This window comes from Hippocampus guttulatus, chromosome 12 (assembly GCF_054856545.1).
Source record: "Hippocampus guttulatus isolate MCC_2025c chromosome 12, RoL_Hgut_1.0, whole genome shotgun sequence".
Lineage (NCBI taxonomy): Eukaryota > Metazoa > Chordata > Actinopteri > Syngnathiformes > Syngnathidae > Hippocampus > Hippocampus guttulatus.
The window spans coordinates 8,714,535-8,735,783 of NC_141272.1; the positions used below are offsets into that span (position 1 = coordinate 8,714,535).

Below are 21,249 nucleotides of genomic sequence, written 5' to 3' on the forward strand. Positions count from 1 at the left end.
ACTTACTATTCAGGGTCGTTTTTTTCGGCAAAAACGCCTTCCTATACATGGTCGTTTTTTTTCCGATAAAAAAGCCTTACTATACATGGTCCTTTTTTTCGGCTAAAAACGCCTTAGTATCATCCATGGTCGTTTTTTTTCGGCTAAAAACGCCTTACTATATACACGGTCGGTTTTTTTCGGCTAAAAACGGCTTACTGTACATGGTCGTTTTTTTCGGCAAAAAACGGCTTATTATACATGGTCGGTTTTTTTTCGGCTAAAAAAGCCTTACTATACATGGTCGTTTTTTTTCCGGCTAAAAACGCCTTACTATACATGGTCGTTTTCTTCGGCTAAAAATGGCTTACTATACATGGTCGTTTTTTTCGGCTAAAAAAGCCTTACTATATATACATGGTCGTTTTTTTCCAGGTAAAAACGCCTTACTATACATGCTCGTTTTTTTTCGGCTAAAAACGCCTTACTATATACACGGTCGTTTTTTTTCGGCTAAAAACGGCTTACTGTACATGGTCGTTTTTTTCGGCAAAAAACGCCTTATTATACATGGTCGTTTTTTTTTCGGCTAAAAAAGCCTTACTATACATGGTCGTTTTTTTTCCGGCTAAAAACGCCTTACTATACATGGTCGTTTTCTTCGGCTAAAAATGGCTTACTATACATGGTCGTTTTTTTCGGCTAAAAACGCCTTACTATATATACATGGTCGTTTTTTTCCAGGTAAAAACGCCTTACTATACATGCTCGTTTTTTTTCGGCTAAAAACGCCTGACTATACATGGTCGTTTTTTTTTTCCGGCTAAAAACGCCTTACTATACATGGTCGTTTTTTTCGGCTAAAAACGCCTTACTATATATACATGGTCGTTTTTTTCCAGCTAAAAACACCTTACTATACATGCTCGTTTTTTTCGGCTAAAAACGCCTGACTATACATGGTCGTTTTTTTTCGGCTAAAAACGCCTTGCTATACATGGTCTTTTCTTTTTCGGCTAAAAACGCCTTACTATACATGGTAGGTTTTTTTCGGCTAAAAACCCCTTATTATACATGGTCGTTTTTTTTCAGCTAAAAACGACTTACTATTCAGGGTCGTTTTTTTCGGCAAAAACGCCTTCCTATACGTGGACGTTTTTTTCCAGCTAAAAACGCCTTACTATACATGGTGGGTTTTTTTCAGCTAAAAACGCCTAACTATACATGGTCGTTTTTTTCGGCTAAAAACGCCTTACTATACATGGTCGTTTTTTTCGGCTAAAAACGCCTTACTATACATGGTGGGTTTTTTCCAGCTAAAAAAGCCTTACTATACATGGTCATTTTTTTTCGGCTAAAAACGCCTTACTATACATGGTCGTTTTTTCGGCTCAAAACGCCTTACTATACATGGTCGTTTTTTCGGCTAAAAACGCCTTACTATACATGGTCGTTTTTTTCGGCTAAAAACGCCTTCCTATACATGGTCGTTTTTTTTTTCGGCTAAAAACGCCTTACTATACATGGTCGTTTTTTTTTCAGCTAAAAACGCTTTACTATACATGGTCGTTTTTTTTCGGCTAAAAACGCCTTACTATACATGGTCGTTTTTTTCGGCTCAAAACGCCTTACTATACATGGTCGTTTTTTTCCAGCTAAAAAACCCTTACTATACATGTTCGTTTTTTTTTTCGGCTAAAAACGCCTTACTATATACATGGTCGTTTTTTTTCGGCTAAAAACGCCTTACTATACATGGTCGTTTTTTTCAGCTAAAAACGCCTTACTATACATGGTCGTTTTTTTCGGCTCAAAACGCCTTACTATACATGGTCGTTTTTTTCCAGCTAAAAAACCCTTACTATACATGTTCGTTTTTTTTTTCGGCTAAAAACGCCTTACTATATACATGGTCGTTTTTTTTCGGCTAAAAACGCCTTACTATACATGGTCGTTTTTTTCAGCTAAAAACGCCTTACTATACATGGTCGTTTTTTTTCAGCTAAAACGCCTTACTATATACATGGTCGTTTTTTTTCGGCTAAAAACGCCTTACTATACATGGTCGTTTTTTCCGGCTCAAAACGCCTTACTATACATGGTCGTTTTTTTTTCAGCTAAAACGCCTTACTATACATGGTCGCTTTTTTTCTGCTAAAAACGCCTTACTATACATGGTCGTTTTTTTCGGCTAAAAACGCCTTACTATACATGGTCGTTTTTTTTCGGCTAAAAACGCCTTACTATATATACATGGTCGTTTTTTTTTCAGCTAAAAACGCCTTACGATACATGGTCGTTTTTTTCGGCTAAAAACGCCTTACTATACATGGTCGTTTTTTTCCAGCTAAAAACGCCTTACTATACATGGTCGTTTTTTTACGGCTCAAAACGCCTTACTATACATGGTCGGTTTTTTTTGGCTAAAAACGCCTTACTATACATGGTGGTTTTTTTCCAGCTAAAAAAGCCTTACTATACATGGTCGTTTTTTTCGGCTAAAAACGCCTTACTATACATGGTCGTTTTTTTCCAGCTAAAAACGCCTTACTATACATGGTCGTTTTTTTACGGCTCAAAACGCCTTAATACACATGGTCGTTTTTTTCGTCCAAAAACGCCAAAATATACATGGTCGTTTTTTTCGGCTAAAAACGCCTTACTATACATGGTCGTTTTTTTCGGCGAAAAATTTCATCCAAAAATGCCTTACTATACATGGTCGTTTTTTTCGTCCAAAAAATGCCTGACTATACATGGTCGTTTTTTTTCGGCCAAAAACGCCTTACTATACATGGTCGGGTTTTTTCGGCTAAAAACGCCTTACTATACATGGTTCGTTTTTTTCCAGCTAAAAACGCCTTACTATATATGGTCGTTTTTTTGTGCAAAAAACGCCTTACTCTACATGGTCGTTTTTTTGTGCAAAAAACGCCTTACTCTATCTACATGGTCGTTTTTTCCAGCTAAAAACGCCTTACTATACATGCTCGTTTTTTTCGGCTAAAAACGCCTGACTATACATGGTCGTTTTTTTTTCGGCTAAAAACGCCTTACTATACATGGTCGTTTTTTTCGGCTAAAAACGCCTTACTATACATGGTCGTTTCTTTCCAGCTAAAAACACCTTACTATACATGCTCGTTTTTTTCGGCTAAAAATGCCTGACTATACATGGTCGTTTTTTTTCGGCTAAAAACGCCTTACTATACATGGTCTTTTCTTTTTCGGCTAAAAACGCCTTACTATACATGGTAGTTTTTTTTCGGCTAAAAACGCCTTACTATACATGGTCGTTTTTTTTCAGCTAAAAACGACTTACTATTCAGGGTCGTTTTTTTCGGCAAAAACGCCTTCCTATACATGGTCGTTTTTTTTCCGATAAAAAAGCCTTACTATACATGGTCGTTTTTTTTCCGATAAAAAAGCCTTACTATACATGGTAGTTTTTTTCCGATAAAAACGGCTGACTATAAATGGTCATTTTTTTCTGATAAAAACGCCTTACTATACATGGTCCTTTTTTTCGGCTAAAAACGCCTTAGTATCATCCATGGTCGTTTTTTTTTGGCTCAAAACGGCTTACTATATACATGGTCGTTTTTTTCGGCTAAAAACGCCTTACTGTACATGGTCGTTTTTTTCGGCTAAAAACGCCTTACTATACATGGTCGTTTTTTCGGCTAAAAAAGCCTTACTATACATGGTCGTTTTTTTTCCGGCTAAAAACGCCTTACTATACATGGTCGTTTTCTTCGGCTAAAAATGGCTTACTATACATGGTCGTTTTTTTCGGCTAAAAACGCCTTACTATATATACATGGTCGTTTTTTTCCAGGTAAAAACGCCTTACTTTACATGCTCGTTTTTTTTCGGCTAAAAACGCCTGACTATACATGGTCGTTTTTTTTTTTCGGCTAAAAACGCCTTACTATACATGGTCGTTTTCTTCGGCTAAAAATGGCTTACTATACATGGTCGTTTTTTTTCGGCTAAAAACGCCTTACTATATACACGGTCGTTTTTTTTCGGCTAAAAACGGCTTACTGTACATGGTCGTTTTTTTCGGCAAAAAACGCCTTATTATACATGGTCGTTTTTTTTTCGGCTAAAAAAGCCTTACTATACATGGTCGTTTTTTTTCCGGCTAAAAACGCCTTACTATACATGGTCGTTTTCTTCGGCTAAAAATGGCTTACTATACATGGTCGTTTTTTTCGGCTAAAAACGCCTTACTATATATACATGGTCGTTTTTTTCCAGGTAAAAACGCCTTACTTTACATGCTCGTTTTTTTTCGGCTAAAAACGCCTGACTATACATGGTCGTTTTTTTTTTTCGGCTAAAAACGCCTTACTATACATGGTCGTTTTTTTCGGCTAAAAACGCCTTACTATATATACATGGTCGTTTTTTTCCAGCTAAAAACACCTTACTATACATGCTTGTTTTTTTCGGCTAAAAACGCCTGACTATACATGGTCGTTTTTTTTCGGCTAAAAACGCCTTGCTATACATGGTAGTTTTTTTTCGGCTAAAAACGCCTTATTATACATGGTCGTTTTTTTTTCAGCTAAAAACGACTTACTATTCAGGGTCGTTTTTTTCGGCAAAAACGCCTTCCTATACGTGGACGTTTTTTTCCAGCTAAAAACGCCTTACTATACATGGTGGGTTTTTTTCAGCTAAAAACGCCTAACTATACATGGTCGTTTTTTCGGCTAAAAACGCCTTACTATACATGGTCGTTTTTTTCGGCTAAAAACGCCTTACTATACATGGTCGTTTTTTTTTGGCTAAAAACGCCTTACGAAACATAGTCGTTTTTTTCGGCTAAAAACGCCTTACTATACATGGTGGTTTTTTTCCAGCTAAAAAAGCCTTACTATACATGGTCATTTTTTTTCGGCTAAAAACGCCTTACTATACATGGTCGTTTTTTCGGCTCAAAACGCCTTACTATACATGGTCGTTTTTTCGGCTAAAAATGCCTTACTATACATGGTCGTTTTTTTCGGCTAAAAACGCCTTCCTATACATGGTCGTTTTTTTTTTTCGGCTAAAAACGCCTTACTATACATGGTGGTTTTTTTCCAGCTAAAAACGCCTAACTATACATGGTCATTTTTTTTCGCCTAAAAACGCCTTACTATACATGGTCGTTTTTTTCGGCTCAAAACGCCTTACTATACATGGTCGTTTTTTTCCAGCTAAAAAACCCTTACTATACATGTTCGGTTTTTTTTTCGGCTAAAAACGCCTTACTATATACATGGTCGTTTTTTTTCGGCTAAAAACGCCTTACTATACATGGTCGTTTTTTTCAGCTAAAAACGCCTTACTATACATGGTCGTTTTTTTCGGCTCAAAACGCCTTACTATACATGGTCATTTTTTTTCAGCTAAAACGCCTTACTATATACATGGTCGTTTTTTTTCGGCTAAAAACGCCTTACTATACATGGTCGTTTTTTCCGGCTCAAAACGCCTTACTATACATGGTCGTTTTTTTTTCAGCTAAAACGCCTTACTATACATGGTCGTTTTTTTTCTGCTAAAAACGCCTTACTATACATGGTCGTTTTTTTTCGGCTAAAAACGCCTTACTATATATACATGGTCGTTTTTTTTTCAGCTAAAAACGCCTTACGATACATGGTCGTTTTTTTCGGCTAAAAACGCCTTACTATACATGGTCGTTTTTTTCCAGCTAAAAACGCCTTACTATACATGGTCGTTTTTTTACGGCTCAAAACGCCTTACTATACATGGTCGGTTTTTTTTGGCTAAAAACGCCTTACTATACATGGTGGTTTTTTTCCAGCTAAAAAAGCCTTACTATACATGGTCGTTTTTTTCGGCTAAAAACGCCTTACTATACATGGTCGTTTTTTTCCAGCTAAAAACGCCTTACTATACATGGTCGTTTTTTTACGGCTCAAAACGCCTTAATACACATGGTCGTTTTTTTCGTCCAAAAACGCCAAAATATATATGGTCGTTTTTTTCGGCTAAAAACGCCTTACTATACATGGTCGTTTTTTTCGGCGAAAAATTTCATCCAAAAATGCCTTACTATACATGGTCGTTTTTTTCGTCCAAAAAATGCCTGACTATACATGGTCGTTTTTTTTCGGCCAAAAACGCCTTACTATACATGGTCGGGTTTTTTCGGCTAAAAACGCCTTACTATACATGGTTCGTTTTTTTCCAGCTAAAAACGCCTTACTATATATGGTCGTTTTTTTGTGCAAAAAACGCCTTACTCTACATGGTCGTTTTTTGGTGCAAAAAACGCCTTACTCTATCTACATGGTCGTTTTTTTCGGCTGAAAACGCCTGACTACACATGATCGTTTTTTTGGGCTCAAAACACCTTACTATACATGGTCGTTTTTTGGGGTTTTTTTGCTAAAAACGCCTTACGATATATACATGGTCGTATTTTTCGGCCGTTACATAATCGTTGTGTCGATCAGGCATTTGATTCAGTAAGCAAGCTGACTGTACTGTACAACAAATACATTTCAAATTTCTGATTTTTCTTTTTTTTTAATCAATAGAAATGTCACAATGGCAGAGTGGGCATGTTAAGCTTGTAACGACAGAATTTCACTGAAAACGTTCAATTATCCAATAATGACAGGGTAGACGCAGTTTCAGGGACATGCAATTTGTTCAATATGACTGAACATAAGACTATACACATTATCAAAACAATGCAAAGGAACAATTGGAATTATCAGTGTGGGGGACAAGAAAAATGGTACCATTGAACTTGTATACGCGGAAATATTTCGCTTCTTGCAATAGGACCTGCTCCATTTTCCATGATGACTGAGTTAATCTGACAAGAAAATTAAAAGGCACTTAACTGTGTCAGTGACCCCCGGTGTAACTGGAAAAAGACGAAATGATAAGCTATCTATACATAAAACGTCACATGACCAGTTTAAGTACATCAATGTCTGTACAACAGACGATCCAAAGAGTGACTTTCCACTCACGTGTTATCACTGGTTTGCACTAACAACATTGCTATGATCGTGATGATTGTTGGGAGTCGACTGGGAGCACTTTTAGCTCTGATGAGCCATCTGAGCGATCTTCTTCAGCATCTCTTCCGACTGCAGCTGCTCCAGCGTCAGTAGAGACAAGCCCAGCTGGTCCTCCTGTACAGCAGGGTGTGACACAGAACGGTTAGCGATACCAAATGTCTTGAGTAGCTCGAAAAAATAAAGGTGGTTTGACTGCCTGGCGAGAAGTACTCATATGAAGTTAATCATGACCGAAACGTAGAATACGTTTGAACATTTTTGTGTTTAAATTTACAATGCTTAATTTGTTTGATGTGTCGGCGTTGCACAAAACTTTAACTGAGAGTGACGAACATCTTAGCACGGTTAGCCACTCAGGTGGAGAACTGAATGAGTGAGAATGAGAACAGATGCTAATGTGACTTAGTAAGTAGAGGTGTGTTTAAAGCATGTGAGACTGGTACAACTGAAAAAAATGCCTTCTGGTCTCTCTTTATCATGGAATTTCCTCTATGGCGTCTGTTCAATATGAGGTCAGGTGGCGTCTAAAAACGGGAGTTTATGGTAGGCTATGTTTGAGTTTGACCTGTCTGAAGGGCTGAGCCATCTGTCTGAGGAAATGCTTGGACAGCTGAATGGTCTCATCCACAGTGAGGTTGAGGCTGCCATCGTTAATGTGCTCTTGGATCCAGCGAGGAAGCTTCCCGCGCTTGTCCGCTCGGGCGTAACGCTGCCGTAGGAAGAGGACGGCCATCACAATCAACCAGAAATAAAAAATTTCAAACTAATCTTTAGTGGCCATGATCTAGCTAGCTCAAAATAAACCCAAACAGTGTCCATGTTACAGCAGCAGTACAAAATTGAAACTGATGCCACTTGACATAAACAAAACACCAAATTACCTTGTCAGCAAAAATCATGAGTCCATAGTCGGTCTTTCCTCGGATGGCTCGGCCGACGCACTGCGCGGCGTGTCGCATGGCGTCGAAGGTGAGAAAGTCGTTCTCACGGATCTGGAACTGGTCACGCAGGTACTCCAGACGGGCCTGTGCAACGGCACGCAGTCACATCATCCAAGTAGAAATGAAGCGTGTTCACAGCACAGGGGCGAAGGAGGAGATCTGTTACCTTGAGAATGCGGCTCTGTGTGTAAACGTACGGAACGCCAAACATGATGACCGCTCGGCCAAAGTGGTGCACTGATCACAAACAAAACAGTTACTGAATGTTTGACATGTAATGTATTAACTTTTTCTCATAAGGTTATGGTTTTATTTTCATAAGATTTCTACTTTCCCAAAATACTTTAAAGAATATAACCTCCCACACCAATAAAAAACAAAAGAATGGTTTTCTTCTCCCAAAAATATTTTCCTGCCCCCAACAAAATATTAACAGTAATTTAAAAAAAATAATAATAATGAAGCAAAAAATCTAAAACAACCTCTCTCCATAGAAAAAGTCCTCAAAATGTAAAAACAAAACAAAACAACCCCCCCCACAAAGAACAAACATTTTCTTGAAAGAACGACCCTTCCTTAAAATAGAACTTGAACATAAATAAGACCTTAAAAATTAACGTTTCAGCATTTTCAAGACATATGGTGTGTGTTTAAGTCTACACACAAACGTCTGAAAATATTAAATAATTAATAAAATAAAATATTTAATAAAAATAATAACAATAAAATAATTCTAAAAATATTTTTTTTTAAAGAAAAAAATATTAAAATTATCTAAAATAACTGGCAGACTTTTTTCCCTGTACTAGTTCATCAGGAAATTGTTGTAATTTGAGGCAACACAATGACTATTTTTTTTTTCCACATTTACCAAAATCGATCCCCTCTGACACTTTCCCCCGCGCCACCGACAACAGAATGGCTCCTCTGCCATTCTCACACGCCTGTCAAGAGAAAGAGAGAAGAGGAGGAAGAAGGTGGTGGGCAAAGCTCCTTAAAATCCTGACTTGGACAAGGACATCACCTCCTGGTACTTCTCCAGCGCCATGCTGGTCTCTGCGGCATCCTGCGTCTCGATGAAGATCAGCTTGTTCTTCTGAATGTTCTCCAGAATTCCCTGAGAGCATTTAAAAATAAAAACTATGTGTAGTCGCTACGTGAGTCTGATGCTAACAGAGAGCTTGCGAGGAAACAAAACGCTGACCTGCTCGTACCAGGACGCCACAATGTTCTCCATGTAGACGTAGCTGGTGAAAAATGCCACGATGCCATCAGGAACCACAGCGGACATCTCCAGGAGCAGGTTGCCGTAGTTACGGATCACAGCTAGAAAAAAAAAATCAATTTTAATTTTTCTGTATATGAAGTTTGGAAGAGGAAATTTGGAGGTTAAATTTACTTAAATGTGCCAATGGCACTGCTCAAGAAAATTTTCAAATACCATTGAGCAGGGCCACATTTAGCCAAGTTGAAGTTCAGTTATTTTGCTGTTGAACTGCACGCACACACACACACTTACTTTTTCATACATAATCTAATCAAAGTGTATTCATACATTTTTTTTGTATTTTAGTATAATACATAGTTGAAATGTAAAATCATCTCAATTTGACCCAGAAAAAAAATCCCCTAACATTTCCAAGATGTTGGGAATGCTGTTTTCTACTCACCAAAATCTTCTCTAGTCTCAAACTTGGAGCTCAGAGCCACCTGGTCGTTTCCTCGCCCAACAATCTGGAAAAATAGGAAAAAGGAAAGGTGAAACGAGTCAGGATGACAGAAGTGACATAGGGGCAAAACTGCGACCTCACTGCAGATATCATGCAAACATAAAATGATCATCTCCAGGCACGTAATTCAAACATGTGGACACAAAATAGGTACCCCGTTCACACAAAATACAATTAGTAATATTTAATTTTGCTGGACAGGTGGCTAAGACAATCGAGTGTACCTTCTCTGAAAACTTTAAGGTACAGAACATTGCAGATTGTATTTTGTAAGCTAAGATGTCAAAGTTGTTGATGGGAATGATATTAAAGCCACATCATACCCAGGTGGTGGCCATATATAATAAGCCATAAATGTGTCTATATGGCCACAACAAACAAAAACAAAATTGTTATAGTCTTCATACTGTAGCTATTCAAAGTAGCGTGCGCACACACACCAGCGGGCAGAGACAGGTTCGCGCCAGTGTCATGGTGAAAGATGCCATGGTGACAGGCCGGAAGTCCAGGATGCGAGGGTAAATGTCCAGCGGAGACAACGTCTGGCCAGAACAAACATGCGAGATGGTGAAGGGTTGCAGACAGGGCAAAACCCGTACGCTGAGGCCGGAGGACTTACCCCTGACGTGATGATGACCGACTGGAACCTTTGAAAGACAGGTTTGATGGCGATGGACGGGTCCATGCAGCTGAGGGTCAGAGACAAGTCAGAGATCATATAGTACGTTTTGAAACATGATTTAATTTTTTTCCACCCCCCCACCCCAAAAAAAAATTTGCCTAAAAAAGAAAAATATATATTTTTCTCTAAAATTGAAATATTTCCTCAAATTTAGTTCTTTACAAGATAAGACTTAAACAATTAACCACCAAAAGTTTCAAATTATACAATTCCCCTCCAGTCCTGCAGGTGACAGGAATGCAAAACTGAAGGGCCACATACCTGAAGTGCAACACGGGGTTGGCGATGGTCGGCGTTCTGTCTTCAAAGGGCTCAATGATGATGGTGAAACCTTTGAGGTGAAAGGTTAAATTTAGTGCTAAAATAGAGATCGTTTTGAATTAAAACCGAGGAACTATGGACTCAAAAAGGATTTTTTTTAAACCACAGTAAGTGGGAATTTTAAACCAAAATCAGAGCTTAACGTTGAATCAAACTGGAGGTACTTTTAGATTTAAATTGAGGCTCTTTAGAGTATAAATAAAGACCCTTCAGAAAGTTTATGTCACACACATAAATATGAACATTTGAAATAAAAAGGCGGTCGGGATCCCATCGACAATCGCACCTTGGCTGTATGTGCTAACCAGCGTGGCAAAGTTCGAGATGAGCGTGACGGCGGAGAAGTCAGCAATGTCTGTGATCTCAAGCGTCCGTAATAGCGACTGCAGACGCTCGGCGCAAAACCTGCGAGACGCCGTCAAATCGGGAGTGAGGCCACATGTCACATGTCTCAGGACTGATAAGTGATGGTGGCGGTGGGGACCTGAGAGGCTTGCGGTCGATGCAGACTTTGTCAAAGATGTCTTTGAGGAACTGCGGGGCGCTCTCCTGGACCACGTGCTGCACCCTCAGACGGGACTTCAAGTACTCCATGAAGCGTCTCAGGAAGCCCACAAAGTGCTCGGCGGTCCGGATGGTGCCCGGAATGGCCTCTGTAACCATCATCCAAACAACAGCCAATCGGAAAATTTACAATATTCATGCCAGGGGCGTTCTTTTACCTTTTAGGATCTCGTCCGGCAGCACGGGATTGGCGAGGTAGACGTCTGTCTCCCGCGCCACATTGGCTTCCTTCAAGCCTTCCACCAGGCGTCGATATTCCTCCTTCAGTTTGGCAGCATCAGTCTCTTTGATGCTGTCAAAGGCAAAAAGCTGATGATCTCAACTTAGGTCCTTAATTGTCCGTGAACTCATAACTGCATTTCCACCGCGAGTACCGGGAGCTTTTAGTTCCTCCTCAAACTAAAAGATATGTCAGACATGTTCTTACTTGTGTATGGTGTTCTGCAACATGTCGACATTACCCTGGCAACGATCCAGCGTCCGCCTGGTGATGTTGACGCTCATGGAGTCGATGCACACATTGTCTACCGATGATGTGAAACGCTCCATAAGTCATGTATGAAATTTCAGCTGTAGTCCGAACAGAGCAAAGTGACACTCACCGATGTTGTGCGCCTCATCAAAGACCACCACAGACTGCTTGGCCAGCTCCTTGGACACCAGGTCTGCTATCTTGGGATCCAGCAGGTAGTGGTAGCTGTACACCACAATATTAGCATGCAGGATCTGACCACAGCAACACAAACATGGATGCTGTTGTGATCTCCAACCAAGGAACTTGTGTTTACAGCATTGTCGCGACAATATCCTGCCTTTCCTGGGTTCTGTGTGACTGGTGTATGGTGTTCTGGAGCATTCAATTGAGGTCCCTGCTTTTTTTCATTGTATTTGCTGCTGCTGGGTTCCATCTTGCTTGCCACTAATTCTGTCCTGCCTTAACTGGCTCCCTGTACATTTTCGAGTTCATTTTAAGAATCTTTTATTTGTTCTTAAATCATTAAATGGTCTCGCCCCACCTTCGCTCTCTTGAGCTCTTTCACCCCCTATGCACCTGCCCTTGTGCCTCAGGTCAGCGGACTAGACGCGACTGAAAACTAAGCGGAGGCTCAGAAGGGATCGGGCCTTTTCCGTTGCCGCTCCCTCTCTTTCGAATGAACTCCTGCTACAAGTTAGGCAAGTCCATTTTTAAATTTTTTTCTTAAAACGCATTTTTATTCTACTATTCTACGGTTTTGGACTCATAATAAGACTTGGCATTGTTTTAGTATTTTTTTGCTGTTTACCGTTTTTATTAATGTATTGTTTTAAGTCTTTTTGTTTTTGCATGTCTGATCTTACTCCGTGTACACTGTGTATGCAATTATGGTTGTTTTTAAAATGCTCTATAAAATAAAGTTGAGAAGAGTCGAGTAAAAATCTGTTCCAGCTCTAAAGTGGTTATTTCACAATATCTCAGTGTGAAAGTGTTGTCATAAAATTAGGTCGACATCATGTTTCCACTTTTTGTTTGTACCGAGTAGCGTGCTAGATAGTAGGGACACCATCCTTTTTTGCGGCCAAAGTCCTTCAGGTCGTCTAGGTTGTAGATGCCAGCGGGAAGCGGCACTTGCCGGCCCACCGCGTCAAACTCCTGGTGGGCACAGTGGACAACTTTGTTCAGCTCTCGTCAAGCAGGAAGTGGAGGTAAGCATGCGGTGTGGGGTGTACCTCGTAAAAGTGACAGACGGGCTGGTCGGGGTTGCTATGACGTTGGGCGCGAATGTACGACGCTGTCAGACTGTGACACTTACTGTCCACCTCCTTTCCGAAACGCAGGCTGCTCACCTGAAACAGCAATATAGAAAGGTATTTCAAATCATTGTAATGAGGGGAAAAAAATTACAATAATATAAACATACATATAAATCCAACATTTTGCTATGAATTCCTTAGTATATGCTTATGTGCTTTGCCCACTCAAGGCTGTCTTAAATTCTTGGGCAGCCTGCTACCAAAACAACATCTGCTATCTTGACCTTCCCCTGATGAAAGTACGCACGGAAGCTAGTCCCCCACCATCACCCCCTCCCTCATACATTCCCTTGTTTCACCGTCTTCATTGTTTATGTCTTGTGACCTGTTGTAACTGTCATATGCTTGTGCAGGAGTTTTTTGCCTCACTCAAATTATCCTCAAATGAGGGCAGTTCGAGCGTGGTTTTTTTTTTCTCCCCCTCTCCCTCCCTTGTTTCTTTCTGACTTTCGGGTTGAGTGAACGCTGGCGCGTTTTGGCTGCCGCTGCTCAACCCGTATTGTTTTGTGTTTTTTGTTATTGTAAAGTGTCCTTGGGTGTCTTGAAAGGCGCTTATAAATAAAATCTATTATTATTATTATTATTATTATTAATTTTGATTGGGAAACAATTAAAAAAAAAGATTAAATAGGTTCAAATACAATGACTCATGACATATCAACATCATGACCTACTTAGAACACTAATTGCCAATTGACATTTTAATAGTTTAAAATTATTGAGATAATTTAATATATGACAATTACATCCCCAGAAGGAAAAATCCTATTTTAATTCTAAATTAATCTGTCAATTAACAGATGAATCAGATTTAAAAAAGTAGATAAAAGATCATTTGCATTACTTTATTTAAAATAAATAAATAAAACAGGCTCACCTCTGGGTGGATACAGAGGTTCTTGCGGGAGGAGAGTGCCAGAGCCAGGAAGTTGTTTCTCTCCCCTGTCTCCTTGGAATAAAACTCCATCAGCTTCCTCAGCTCCTCCACCACCTCGACGCACCATCAAAAAAGTGAGCCAGAAGAGTATCATCTCATACTGCATGTGCGCATCTTGAGGGGTTTGATTTGAGTCACCTTCTCAATCTCGGGGACTGTTCTGGAGCAGTAGATGAGCTTGGTGACCTCCAGAGGAAACGCCTAAGGAGAAAACAGAAGATGTTCTCAGGCAAGGAACAGAACCAGAACATACACACTGGGTCAAACTCACCTTCTGGTACGCAACAATTAGTGACAACAGTGAGATGGTCTTGCCAGTTCCTGAGGGCATCTCCAGGACGCCATGTCCCTGAAAGTGCAAGAAGACAAACACAGTTTTTCTTGTTCAATTACTGGTCTTACCATTGCTGACCAAGGGAACCAAATGGTCATTATTTCAATGACAGCAATCCACAAGGGTACAACAAACTCAAAACTGGCAATTTGCTAGGGCATGACAGCTTTAACCAACACCTACATCCCCCGGCTGACTCCTGACACCTGGGTGAAGTCAGCACGAGGTTTTTTTCCAATCATGCCGACTGTTTACCTGGTGTGTCAAATTAAAACATGCCATTACATAGTTAATGCAAATAGTAATATTTAGTAATTATTATTATTTTACGTTGTTTTACTCATTCTGCGTTACACGAATCGTATTTCATGACCAATTTCAGCAGTAACTCCAGGTCATTAAAAGGGGTTCACAAACTTTTACTTGCCACTGTACAAGAAATACATTTTAACTACCCCCGTTAGTTACTGTTGAGGGTCCCTTCAAAGGCGCTACGACATATAAATCCAACATTTTGCTATGAATTCCTTAGTATATGCTTATGTGCTTTGCCCACCTTAGCATCGAGCGTCCTCTTGAGCTCCAGCATGTACGAGTATTGTTCAGGATAGATGTAATCGTAGGGGAAATACACCAACAGACCGTCGATGTTGAGCCTGAAATAATATGAACATTGAAATGAAAACATGAGTCAATCCAAGTCAATCTAGTCACGCTAGCTTCGAGTTTCGCACGCGAAGCTAAATGACACAACTAGCACGTAACAGCCGGTACTCTGTCTTCAAGTAGAATAAGGTCAATATTAACCACACGGAATACTCACTTCATCGTTCCTAAATGTCTTCCCTTCTGTGACTCTTTCTCACTTTATGCGTTAACAAGCTTTCATGGACATTGGACAAATTTGTTGTGAGGAGAAGGCTGGACAGTGGACATACAGGTGCCTTCTTCTTCGCTTTGTTAAATGACGACGTAAATTTGGTATACTGCCACCTAGTGTAGCATAGGACCACAAATACAGTACAGTACTGTATTGCTTACAACATCCATCCAGCCATCCATTTTCCGAACCGCTTGATCCTCACTAGGGTCGCGGGGGGTGCTGGAGCCTATCCCAGCCGTCTCCGGGCAGTAGGCGGGGGACACCCTGAATCAGTTGCCAGCCAATCACAGGGCACACAGAGACGAACAACCATCCACGCCCACACTCACACCTAGGGACAATTTAGAGCGTCCAATCAGCCTGCCATGCATGTTTTTGGAATGTGGGAGGAAACCGGAGCACCCGGAGAAAACCCACGCAGGCCCGGGGAGAACATACAAACTCCACACAGGGAGGCCGGAGCTGGAATCGAACCCGGTACCTCTGCACCGTTGCATTTTTATTCGTCAAAGTAAATGTTCCTTTTAAAAATGTATTTCTTTTTTGAATGGAATTTCTTCTTGATGACATTTTGTTACGGGGTTTTAAACAAGCATTTCATTTGTTTACTGACCCTGGGTTCAATTGTAATTATTAAAGACTACCTTCACTTTTCAAAGATAATGATTTTAAGAAGACATGTTCATAAATTATACTGCGGCTAGTACAAATAATACAGGATAATCTACTCACGTTCATATGATGTAACCCACATCAGACTCTTTTGATTCACAATTGACTTTTATTGATATATTCACAGAAATGTACACAGCATGCATGACTTATGGAACAAGAGACTTATGTGTCAGTCAAAACCAGTTGGACAAGAAGCACTCTACATTTTTAGTTAGCTATGTAAAAGCAGTTTTCCATTAGCTTCTGAGACACATATCAAGTTATATATTACTGATGTGAGTGGCCAATTTGGACAGAATATACAGTACATATAAATAATATGACAACGATTTTTGAGCAGTGACTCCTTTGTATGAGCCAGGACCTCAAAACAGGCTTATGAAGGATGTGTAAATCATTGGAATAGTTGGACAAAAGCATGCCACAAACGTCATAGTAAAACACCTGAAACCTGTTTTAAATTGAGGAAAAAATGCCGATGTCTCCTATTATACAGAAAGCGTTTGTTAACCGTTTGCGTGATTTTGGACGTTTCACAGCTTCACGTGAGATAAAATGACACTAACGGGTATTGAAGATTGCTGCTATAAAGCTCTTGAGGACCAGCCTGAGCCTGTTACCATCGACCAAAAACACAAAGCATCCGCAAAGTATTCACAGCACTTTAATGTTTCAATGTTTTGTTGTAGCCTGTTACCACTCAAAATTCTACACATAACACTCCATAATGACAAAATGAAAGATTTCTGGAAATTTGGGTTCAGGTATTTAAAAAAAAAAAATTGCCACGGGATGCACCACAGCCCAATGTGATTTATGGTTTTTTTTTAAGACCCTTGAAACATTATCAACCCCTTCCATCTTTTTTTTCCCCATGAAGCACAAAATTAGACATCAGATTTTATACAATGCATTTGGAAAAATTTGAAACAAATATTTCCATATTGTATTATAGGATGGTGTGTGTAGAATTTTAAAGGGTGTGAAAAATTGAAATAAGGCTGTAACATAAAATGTGGAAAAAAAATAAAGTGAAGCGTTGTGCATACTATTCAAACGCGTTGTACAACAAAGTTTTCTGCCTTTAGTTCAACAAAAATTTGAAAAAAATATGTTCACGTCATATGGGGTATTGTGCCTAGGAATTCTGAGGAAAATGTAATAAAATTTAGAATAAAGCTATGGAAGAAAAGTGACGCATTTTTCATTCACAGCACTTCATTTTTACCACATTCAGTTCATTACCTTTTACAAAATTGCAAAAATAAAAAAAGATAACTTTTCACTCGGTCATTTTAGGATCATATGTGCAGAATTTGAAGAACAATCATACATTTGATAAATTTTGCAATAAAGCTGTAACATAAAATGTGGAAACAGTTAAGCGTTGTAAGTACTTTATGGAAGTGCTGTATCCAAAATGTCCGCCATGTTGTCAGGTTTTCAGTACATTGACTCAGTAAAAGGCCTTATTGTCCACCTTATCTTCCATTTGCTCACAGCTCGCATCGGTGGTCCACATCCTTGTAGCGGTCCATGATCCTCAGCACGTCATCCAGGATGGAGGGCCCCAGATCCAGGTCCAGGTCTGCCGCGGAGTCCGATCGCAGGAACAGTCCGCACGGCGAATCGCTGCGCAGGTCCTCGTTGCTCAGACCGGCGTCCGAGTCCAGACTGAGGCCTCGCTGCTCATCTAGTGGCATGCATGCGTCCATCACCGACTCCTCCGATGACTCCTCAGAAAAGGATCCGGATGAGGGCACCAGTCGGCGGAGGGAGGGGGACAGGGAGATGTCCCGGCCGCCGTTCTCTGAAGTACACTGTCCCTGCTGCTTGTCAGCAGGCTGTAAGTGCCGTTGTTTGGCATCATCCAGGTGCAGGCGCGGCGGTTTGGGCGGCGCTTGCTCGTGGGCGATGAACACGGGCATGGAGATGGTGTTCTTCAACAAGCCAGAGGATGAGGGCTGGTAGTGGAATCCATTGTAGGAGTAGTCCGAGGTGGCGGACACGTCTCCGTGGCGTTCGTCCACGCTATGCGAGCGAGCGTCGCCGTTACGCGCCGGTAACATGTCCATTTTCCCCCTTAGGAAGCTCACGTCTCCAAACATGTCCTGCTCGCCTTGCGGCCCCACATGGGCGCTGTGGCGCACGTCGCCCAGCGGGGGGCTGATCATATCACCAGACAGCATGTCACGCAGTTTGGCCTTTTTGCCTCGTTTGGGTGTGGTGGTCTTCAGGTACATGGGGGTCTTGGCGGGCATCCTGCGGGGCGACTCGTCGCCTCCACCGGATACCTCGGACCAATCGGGCGTGCTCGGAAGATGTCGGAGACACCACCACGATGGCGTGCAAACGGTCCAGGAAGACGCTTCCACACCCAGGACGGCGCAAAGTGCTCTGGGTGACTTTTTCGTCTTCTTCTTGAATCTGAGCAGAGAGAAAATAATATGTATTTAATAATGTTTGCATTGAATTAATGGTATTTTGATTAATTTATTACATTCTAGTCGATTTACTGTACATTGGTAGTAGGATTCCTTCAAAAGCGGCCCAACAATCGTCCTCAGTTAGCTAATGTACAGTAATTGTGGTTTGGCCAAGTTACAATCACTCAGTGAGTTTTCAGTCTGTGTCGTCATGACGATGGCATGTGAAGCGCCCCTGTGAATGTTCACACTCACACACAGTTTTATCTGTGTTGTGTGTAACAGTCCATAGAATTGCACTAACTGCAGTTAGAAAGCTACACATACTGTACATTCACTAGCCACTTCATTAGGTACACAATAAATATCATATACATACGTATCTAGGAATTAACTCATCGCATGCATGAGTTTTGCTTTTTATTGGCTTTTTTTTGGGCCATATTTAAAAAGTAGTCATCTAGGGGGAAAAAGAAAGGAAGTGATTTCACATACAAAGCATTTAGCATTTTCTTTTGAGCATAAGAATGTTACATAACACAGAGTTGCATGCAAATGAAACTTCAAGTGACATCAAATTCACCATGAAAGTTAAGACTAATTGCTTTTGCCTTTTATCATCAACAGTGGCCAACTGCTGAACTTTTAAGAGATGTGCGCATTTCAACTGACGAAAAAGCTTAACTTGGAAGGATTTTTCTGGGTTTTTTCTGACTGTGTTCACAAACAAACAAGCATTCCAACACCTGGTGATGTCATCTCTGTGACATCTGGTTCTGTTCTAAGCATCCTTTTTGGCACAAAGACCATACAGCCCCCCCTGTTCTTTTAGCTATTGACTTACTTATCATCCTCTACTTAAGATGCACACACATGAAGGAACGCATGAGAGCACCAATTTGTCTTTTTTTGTTGCTTGATTTAACAGTTGTTCAGACTACCATGACAACTTGTTTCCAAAAAGCACTTGGCAACAAATTTGGCTACTTTTGAAATGTGTTTGGAAACTTTTACTCCATGTCCTTAATTACGAAATAGGGATGAATTGTGAAAAGACAATGTTAAGAAATAAATTGGTTTTATAAAGTAGAATTACTGTGCATTGGGACATGCTGAAAGACACAACATCACCGGTGTGCATGGTACGTTATTCATGCTTATCGAAGCTGTCTAATGAATCTCCTCTTTTTCCATATTTCTGGTAAATTACTAGTTACTTTCTGCTTTTGTTCCAGGTGACTGCCATTAAAGCTTATCAGTCAAAAACTCTTGTCTTTTTTTGGATCAGTACTCCATTTTTACATAATCTCCGCGAGCTCCACAGCTGCTAGCAGCAAGTGATTCTTCAGAAAAGCAGCCAATCACAGTGAAATAATAATATTGACAAGCATAAACTACTACCTGGAGGATGAGGATAAATATTCCTACGAAATTTTGTGACAGAGTGGGGCTCAGGGCAAAGATTGGTTTTCCTCATTTCCCGAAATTTTATAGGTTACTACATACATTAATACAAAGCTATAAATATATTGTCAAATGGAACAGTAATAACATTTTTACAGTACAGACAGTAGAGTAGAAAGAGAGAGAGAGAGATTAAGAAAAAGTAGTAATTGAAAAAAAATCTGCAAAGAGGTGAATCAGCGGGTGCCAAACCACAAACATGTGGGGGGTCCAATGTTGTGGATCAGGAGCCACACAGCCAAGGACTTTAGCTTGGCATCTACCTCTCCTGCACTGCTGCTGTTGTGTTTGTTTGTGTCCCACTCAGGGACCCTTAAAGGTGATGTCACGAGAGTAACTCACGCAGGACAGACGTCATGAGCGACTCGTCTCATTTAAACTGTCACGGTTGCTATTATGTAGTTCTTGCTAGTCACATTTCAAAAGTAGCCAAATTTGTTGTCTTGTTGGTCTTAGTTTTAAACTTTAAAAACATATAAAATATATATATATATATTCTTCTGCACACACACACGCATACACACGCACACAGACATACACACTCACGCACAACACGCGCACGCACACACACACACACACAGGCACCCACACACACAGACACACACTTTTCTGTTGTCACCAGGAGTTTTTATCTCCACCAACATCTTCACGTGCGTTCAAAAGCGACTCCGTCGCAAAAATGCAACACAGAGATTGCTTTAAGGCGGTTTTAAAGATAGATGCGGACCACCTCCTGCTCGCAAAGGGCGTGTCACAGCGTGTTCACAGTTTACTCTGACGTTTTTTTTCTTTTTTTATCCTTTTTCTTTTTTGTTATTCATGTTAATAATAATATTGAGTTAAGAATGAAATCCCCCACTTCTTGACTGGTGTGTGTGTGGCTGATATTTACCTAAAAAGGGACGCGTGGTTCCAAAACCATCCTCTTTCGTTTCATATTTTCATCCTCTTTCGTTGAAGCAAACGTTGTTTTCGTGGTGGCGGCGACGGAGCCCACCTTTCAGTAAACCTCTTGAAGACAGACTGTCGGTAGGCACTCCTCCGGTGGACCAGACAACTAGCGTGTGGCCGCCAAGAAGTGTTATGTGATGGAAATAAACACATCCTATTAGTTATTTTCAAAATAAAGGAATTGTCTTTAGTTCCTATTGTTGAAAACGATTCTTGGTGAATAAGTGTCAATCAAAACAACTATATTAAAAATAAAATGTATTTAATGACTATTAACAACGTATAAGGACATACATAAACTTTTAGTCAGATTCTTTTACTTTGACAGTTTTTCAAGGCAAGGTTGACTTCCGGTGTGGCTTCCTTTGACTTGATGAGCCACAAAATGCTAATCAAAGTGCTGGCGTGTGGATTAAGAGGATTCGCGCAAGGTTATTTCATTAAATAGGTAAAGGTACTAAGGTGCTATAAAGGTGCTAATGGCCGTGGAAGGTTTGAAATAACCCCTCACTA

At 40.3% G+C, this 21,249-nt stretch overlaps 2 protein-coding genes across 2 annotated transcripts; both read right to left on the reverse strand.

Moving 5' to 3' along the window:
* Positions 1 to 6,501: 6,501 nt before the first annotated feature.
* On the reverse strand, positions 6,502 to 15,293 carry ercc2 (excision repair cross-complementation group 2). The gene is made up of 23 exons (XM_086126250.1): positions 15,161 to 15,293; positions 14,894 to 14,993; positions 14,275 to 14,352; positions 14,142 to 14,204; positions 13,944 to 14,057; positions 12,983 to 13,099; positions 12,789 to 12,905; positions 11,878 to 12,001; positions 11,703 to 11,799; positions 11,434 to 11,567; positions 11,196 to 11,364; positions 10,998 to 11,116; positions 10,652 to 10,721; positions 10,328 to 10,397; positions 10,149 to 10,250; positions 9,649 to 9,712; positions 9,183 to 9,304; positions 9,003 to 9,095; positions 8,850 to 8,922; positions 8,145 to 8,215; positions 7,919 to 8,062; positions 7,603 to 7,746; positions 6,502 to 7,151 (listed from the first exon to the last, which is right to left on the reverse strand). The coding sequence occupies exons 1-23, from the start codon at positions 15,163 to 15,165 to the stop codon at positions 7,059 to 7,061; spliced, it is 2,283 nt and encodes a 760-aa protein (XP_085982376.1). The 5' UTR covers positions 15,166 to 15,293; the 3' UTR covers positions 6,502 to 7,058.
* A 1,248-nt stretch (positions 15,294 to 16,541) lies between these two features.
* On the reverse strand, positions 16,542 to 20,841 carry LOC147197242 (cdc42 effector protein 2). The gene is made up of 2 exons (XM_086126274.1): positions 20,678 to 20,841; positions 16,542 to 18,322 (listed from the first exon to the last, which is right to left on the reverse strand). Exon 2 carries the CDS (start codon positions 18,154 to 18,156, stop codon positions 17,392 to 17,394), a length of 765 nt encoding a protein of 254 aa, XP_085982400.1. The 5' UTR covers positions 18,157 to 18,322; positions 20,678 to 20,841; the 3' UTR covers positions 16,542 to 17,391.
* Between the last annotated feature and the right edge of the window lie 408 nt (positions 20,842 to 21,249).